The sequence below is a fragment of the Cucumis sativus genome, chromosome 4 (assembly GCF_000004075.3).
Source record: "Cucumis sativus cultivar 9930 chromosome 4, Cucumber_9930_V3, whole genome shotgun sequence".
Lineage (NCBI taxonomy): Eukaryota > Viridiplantae > Streptophyta > Magnoliopsida > Cucurbitales > Cucurbitaceae > Cucumis > Cucumis sativus.
In genome coordinates this window covers 20,750,086-20,757,023 of record NC_026658.2, presented here as the reverse complement: position 1 = coordinate 20,757,023, position 6,938 = coordinate 20,750,086, and the positions used below count along the sequence as shown (strand labels likewise).

At 28.4% G+C, this 6,938-nt stretch overlaps 1 protein-coding gene across 1 annotated transcript; it reads left to right on the top strand.

Annotated features, from left to right (window-relative positions):
• Positions 1-3,640: 3,640 nt before the first annotated feature.
• On the top strand, positions 3,641-6,704 carry LOC101222576 (agamous-like MADS-box protein AGL66). The gene is made up of 11 exons (XM_011656092.2): positions 3,641-3,889; positions 4,230-4,283; positions 4,394-4,412; positions 4,802-4,863; positions 5,040-5,067; positions 5,207-5,268; positions 5,368-5,467; positions 5,576-5,629; positions 5,721-5,854; positions 6,016-6,229; positions 6,522-6,704. Exons 1-11 carry the CDS (start codon positions 3,705-3,707, stop codon positions 6,660-6,662), a joined length of 1,053 nt encoding a protein of 350 aa, XP_011654394.1. The 5' UTR covers positions 3,641-3,704; the 3' UTR covers positions 6,663-6,704.
• Positions 6,705-6,938: the final 234 nt, after the last annotated feature.

The window sequence follows — 6,938 nt, the reverse complement described above, 5'->3', positions numbered from 1 at the left end:
TGAAGATGAAACACTCGTTGTACGTAAAGGACAAGTACGCATGTTATGTCCTTTTGCTTTACATGTCTGCATCCAACTGATTGACTAGACTCTTTCCAATCCATTTTATTGTAGATCCGAGTAGTTTTTGGTTGGCCAGGCTCTCTAAGTAAGTCCGCATTTGAGCGAACTTGAGTAAATGATAACCCTGACCAATAATCCAGATGTTGTATTGGATGAAATCGACTGTTATAACAACACTTAATGTTGGACAGTAAGTAACATTCATCAATATAAGGCATATATGTCAAATGCATGTAATTACAAACCGTGATTATAGGTGAGGACATAATTTTAAATGATTGTTACTTGTTACACATAATCTTAATCTTAAATTTTGTGTTATCGATCGTCTCTATGATTACTAGGACGTGTTATGTGGCAACTCAATCTACGTGAAAGAACCCCTTTTCAAAATTTTAGTTATTTTCATAATTTTTCTAGGGTACTCCGAACAAAAATTAAATTTATCTATTTGTTTATTTATTAATTATTTTACAAATTGTGTTTTGATTTTTTCTTGTTTTAATAAATTTCATCTCAATGTACAAGATCTTTTGATCTTAAATGTTCGTTTAAGGAGATCTTTTTGCTTTAAATGTTCGTTTATGGAGTAATGACCTTTGTTAGAGATCTCAAAAAGTTGGATCGTTACAAGAATATACTTCCTAGACTTTTCCTACTCGTAAGAACATACTTAGAGATTGGTTATAGAGAAACTTAGAAAGTGAGGTTTTGACTCAAGAAGGTTTGTATTATTGTTTTTCAACGTTATATTATAGTGAAAACAAAAATAATCATCAAACTTACATTAACTAATTCAAATAATTTTCTTCATTTATGCAAACATTTATCAATATAAACATTATATATTATTTTGTTTTTATTTTAAAATGCATTGACCTACTCCTACAAAGCATTGGCAAAGGTTGTTGCCGATATTTTTTAAGCATCGGTAGAAAGTGTCGGGATAGTCCATTTTGACACTATTTTCTTTTAGCGTTAGCATGGACCATCTATACGCCGACACTTGAAACATGGGCTAGTTTTTCTGACGCCTATGAGGCAACAGCGGTAGAAAGGACTTTTTCGATGACTTAGTGTGTATCCGTTGAGATGTGCATTAAATTTCTTTTGATGCTTTATATATGTGGTGTCGGGATAGGCCACTTATATGTTGACACCTAGGGTCGCCATTGCCTTCATTTTTAGAAAAGAATTATGTTATTTATAATTCTCTTAAGCTTTGATTGTAGATAATTTTTTTTATAAAAGATTTCCAAACTATCTATATAAAGCTAGATTTCCAAACTATCTATATAAAGCTAGATTTCCAAACTATCTATATAAAGCTAGATTTCCAAACTATCTATATAAAGCTAGATTTCCAAACTATCTATATAAAGCTAGATTTCCAAACTATCTATATAAAGCTAGATTTCCAAACATGAGTGTCTTTCTTCCCTTCTCTTTTGCCTTCTTTTTTCTTTTTCTCTTTTTCGATATTTTTTCTTTCTATAATCTTTTTCTTTTTTTTTTTGCAATTTTTTTCTATAAAATATTTTTATTTGTTCTTCCATTTCATATTCTTTCTTTTCCAAATTTTCTTTTCATTCTTTTGTAATTTTTTCTTTTTCTTTCCATTGTCTTTTTCTTTCTTCGATAATTTTCTTTGATCTTTTTTCAAATTGTTATTTACTTCAAGATGGTGCTATTTTTTTTTCAAACTGTTATTTGGTTTTCTAAGATCATGTGTCAAAATATAAAAGATCGTGAAAAAAGATCGTGGGCTACTTTAATTTAAACCATCAAATCTAAACAATCGTGGGCTAAATGTAAACAAAACAATTTAGAAAAAAATCGTTTAGATTTGGCATCGATCGCGTATAAAAAAAATCTTTCGTTTAGATTTGGGAGCGAAATCTAAACGATCAAATCTAAATGATCATATAAAATATAAAAAATTGCACCTTTTCCATTTTCGAATTGTTTTATAATATTTGGTTGGTTCGTTATATTTTTTAAAATTTCAAAATTTTATAATATTTGGTTGGTTTGTTATATTTTTGAAAATTTCAAAATAACGTAAACAAGAGTGAAATGTTTATATAATAACATAAACAAGACTGAAATGTTTATATAACATCCCTAATTTTTATTTTGGTGTTTATTGTGAGTATTGGAGCTAAAATTGAATTATTGGTTTAAAATAATTGAGGTTGAAATTTATGAAATAAAATATGTATAAAATTTTAAAATAACTCATTGGAGAAGATTTCGTTAACTAACATTCACATTTTTTGAGTTGATTTGGGATAAAAAAAAATTGGTTTTGGTGGGATGGGAGCTAATTAATTATATATATATATATATCATTCAAAATTTAGAACTTTTCTCTTTTTGGTAGAATATGGACATGTAAGATTAACTATAGAATGTAATTATAATGGTACATTTTTTAAAAATAGATAAAACTAAAATATTTATGTCATGTACACTTATATCACTTATATCTATGTATGTGATAGATTTTAAAATTTTGCTATATAAAAAAATTAACTAGGGAAAGATAACTTTTAGATATCCAAACATTACGTCTAAATGTAAGAAAAGAAAGACATTATGTCAAAGTATCGAGTATTTTTATACTTGCTCTTTCTGTGTGAAAGAACAAACTAGTGAGACCTATGATCGGATTATATTTGTTTTTAAATTATTTTAAATTTAGATGTTTTTACAAATCCTTGATTTGATTTTATATAATTGTTTAGGAGAAGACCAAACAAAAACAAAAGTTATATTTACTTAATTATTAAATTTTTAAAATTGTTTTAATTCGTGTCAAACAATCTTAATTTAAAATAAAATATTCTAATTTAATAGTTAAAGTTGTTCAGTTTTTTTAATTTTCCAAGTTTGAAGAAGACATCTAAATAAAAAAAGTTGGATTGTTAGGGTTTAACTCATACTCGTAGCACATATTCAAAACAAGGGAGCAAAAAAATATTGTAAATTTCAAACAAATAAACCAAGGTGGAAGGTTTAGATGATTTTAAATAATGTAAATTAAAAGAAAGTAAAGATTGTAAATTTAGAACCCAAGTTTGGCCTCAATAATCTAAACAATGATACAATTTCCTATCAATTTAACTTGAAAAAATTTAGTGACGTGAAAATGGTTGACCGTACCGAGGAAACCTTTGAGCGGGGGGCGTGAGGAAACCTTTGAGCAGCGGCCATATAAAGCGAAAGGGAGGGGGGCGGGAGGGCGTGGGATGAATTGGAGAGACGACGCGTACCTATATGATGAGACCTATAGTGACATCTAAAAATGGTCGATTGTTGTATACGGGCGATTAAAATTTTCTTTTACATTCATGGATATATTACATAATAGATATGATTGATTAAAAACAATCCATTATAACTGAGGATATATAAACCACACAATGAAGATTTGAATTTCCACAAATTCTGTGAAGTTTTCCATGGGCAGTTGGAAGGTTGAGAAAAAATAGATAAATGTGAGGTTAAAAGTGAAGGGGAAGACGGAGTTAAGTAGGGGTGAAAATTGGTTGATGTTGTTGTTGTTGTTGTTGAAGTAACCCTAATTCTTATAAAGATTAGAAATCTGAATGGTTAATGTAATGGTTTGTTAGATTATTATGGGGAGAGTTAAATTGCAAATCAAAAGAATTGAAAATACAACAAATCGACAAGTAACTTTTTCAAAACGAAGAAATGGACTCATCAAGAAGGCTTACGAACTCTCTATTCTATGTGATATTGATATTGCTCTTATTATGTTCTCTCCTTCTGGCCGCCTCAGCCAGTTCTCCGGTCGCCGCAGGTTCCATTCTTCATCCTCTTCATTCTCTCTTCCAATGTTGATATAATACTAAATCTACATTCAACTATCACTTGTTCATACACACTGTATAATAATTCTACCTTCCCTCATTATTACGTTGAAATTCTAATGGATTGCGAAGTTTGATCCTGTGTTGAAATCCTAAGAATACGTTGTTTTCATGTTTATACTCCTTGATATAACATTGAATTTACCTTGGATCACAGCTGAGTTAAGTTTTAGGGTTTAATTTGTTTCCCATGCAAAAAAAAAAAAAAGTTTTTGATTTTGGGGTGTTTATTTTCTGTGCATCTTTATAATTTATATGGTTGTTTTGCAGAATTGAGGATGTGCTTGCTCGTTATATAAATCTGCCTGATCATGATAGAGGAAGGTATTGATCACTTTTCTTCTTTCTTTTACTTTTGTTTTGAAACAAGTTTTTTTCTTGAAAATATAATGGATTTCCCTTGGTTTTTCTCCCTATCCTCTGCTGTGTTGCAGCGTTGTTCAGAATAAAGAGGTATTTATATTTAACTCAAATTTCTTCTTTTATTATTATTATTCTTTTATTTCTTGCCTTTTTTTTTATTATTATTATTAAAAATTAAAAATTAGTTTAAGTAAGAAAATAATAAATTAAATAAATGTCTACTTTGCCCCTCTTCTTAAACAAAGTTTTACAATAAAATTCTAAATTTTGAGTTGATTGATATTTTAATAAAGTCATAAGTAATACTAAAAAGAAAAGATATATGTTAGTTTCATTAGACAAAACCTAATGGAAGCGATTTAATTAATTATAACAATTTTCCAATATTTTGTTGTATTTTCAGTTTGTTTAATTAACTTTGTTAACCATGATTAATTATTGTTAAAATTAATTAATGTCTTTAATCATTTTTGTTGCAGTTTTTATTAGGAACGCTAAATAATTTGAAGACAGAGAATGATATTGCACAACAACTTACCAAGTATACTTATATATATATATATATATATATATATAAATGCTTTAAACAATCCAATCTTTTTTCTTTTCTTTTTCCAGAAATTCAATTCATAAACTTAAGAATTATATTTCTTACTCTTTTTAATTACTTTTGTTAGTAGTCTGACTTTTCATTTATGTGTGGTTGTCCTCAAACAGTCCTACATCAAGCAACTCCAATGTTGAGGTAATCATGTCATAATTCAACTAATTAATATAATTCTATTCCATTTCTAATTAAAGACTAGTATATTTAAATAGGAAATATTGAAGGTAAGAATTGAGATATAATTAATTAATTAATTAATGATAAATCTCATTTATAGGAACTTCAGCAAGAGGTTGGTACACTGAGACACGAGCTTCAACTTGCTGAGCAACAACTCAGGTATTTTGTTATGGACGAACTTTAAAGATATGAATGAACTAATTTAATTTCATATTTAAAATGAAATAATGTGTATATATATATATATAATGAAATTAGGTTATTTGAACCTGATTTTCTTTCATTCACATCAAATGGTGAAATAAATTCTTGTGAGAAAAATCTTTTAGACACTTTGGCGAGAATCACCCAAAGGAAGGTACACTTTTATATATTCTATTCAAAATCTTTCAAATACTTTGTATAGAAATCATAGAATATACAAAATATATAATGTAAGTTTGAATTATATACGTTCTTTGGACAGAAAGATCTATTAAGCACTCATTTATCTCCTTATGAACCTCCAAATGGGATTCAGGTAACATATATTGTTAATTATTTGTTTTTTTTTCTTTAATCTTGGTGAAATTAAAGAAATATGTATTCTATTTGTTTGGTAATTAAATTAGATATATTTGGATCAACAAGATGGAATACCAACCTCTTTTGAAAGCGATGTTGGTCATTGGTTGCCAGAAAGTAATGGACAAAATAATCCAAACCAAATTTGTGTTGCTTCTGAATCATCTTCCATCCCTCAAAGGTATTTTTCAATTACTTCTTTTGTTTATGATCACATCCATTCTTCCTTTCTTTTTAATAATCTATATTTCATTTTTCTTATTTTATGAATTAATACTCTCCTAAACTAAATCTAAAACAATAACCATATTATTGTAAATATGGGTTATTATTATATACCAGTGGGCAGTATCCAACAGCGACAGTATATGATCAAGTAGTATCACAAGCAGCAGCAGGAACAAACATAAACGTTGGAGTTGGCGTTGGCGTTGGCGTTGGCGGCTATGACATTGCAAATGCCAACGATGACGGTTTCTCCCCATGGCATCACAACTACACCACAACTCAACTCCTCTCTTCCTTCATCCCTCAAACTTCTTTTGATGTTGTCAAGGTATACTACTACATCTACCCTGATCTCAAACCCCCCAAAAGAAAACTTTCCACGCCTACCATACATATACATGCATGCATAGAGAAACAATCACATGTTATAAGTCATCTCTACTCCATGACCCAATTAATTCTAATAGGATTTGTTTTAAGAATTATACCACTTACTCAACTGAGTTAGCATACAAAGTTTGAATTGTAATAAATTAATTTGATTTTGAAACTAAACACATAAACTGTTTTTTTTTTTTTTTAGTTCATTTCCTTTAACTTTTCTACTATTTTGTTGATAGAATGAAATTGGGGAGGCTTGTATGAATACAATGGTACCACAACAACAAGTTGATAGCATTTCAAATGGAAACCAAATGCCTCCAAGTGATGGAAGTGCCAATTATGATAATGTCAAGTTGTCTCAACTCAATGTGGATTAACTTTTCTTATTTATTATTTTTATATCTGTGTGTCAAAATATAAATGCATTGGTACATTTTAAAATTTGTTTTTTTTTAAAAATCATTTAATTTTTTTCTCTAAAAAAAGTTATAGGATTTTTGTAGTTAACTTTTAACAACCCATGTAACAGGTTCGTTAGTCGAACAAGTTATATAATTAACATCTAAACATAGGACACACTTAAATAAAAGTAGAAGAAAATGTTTAAACTTTACTTTTTATTTGTTGTATAGATGGAAATAGACTTAGATAGA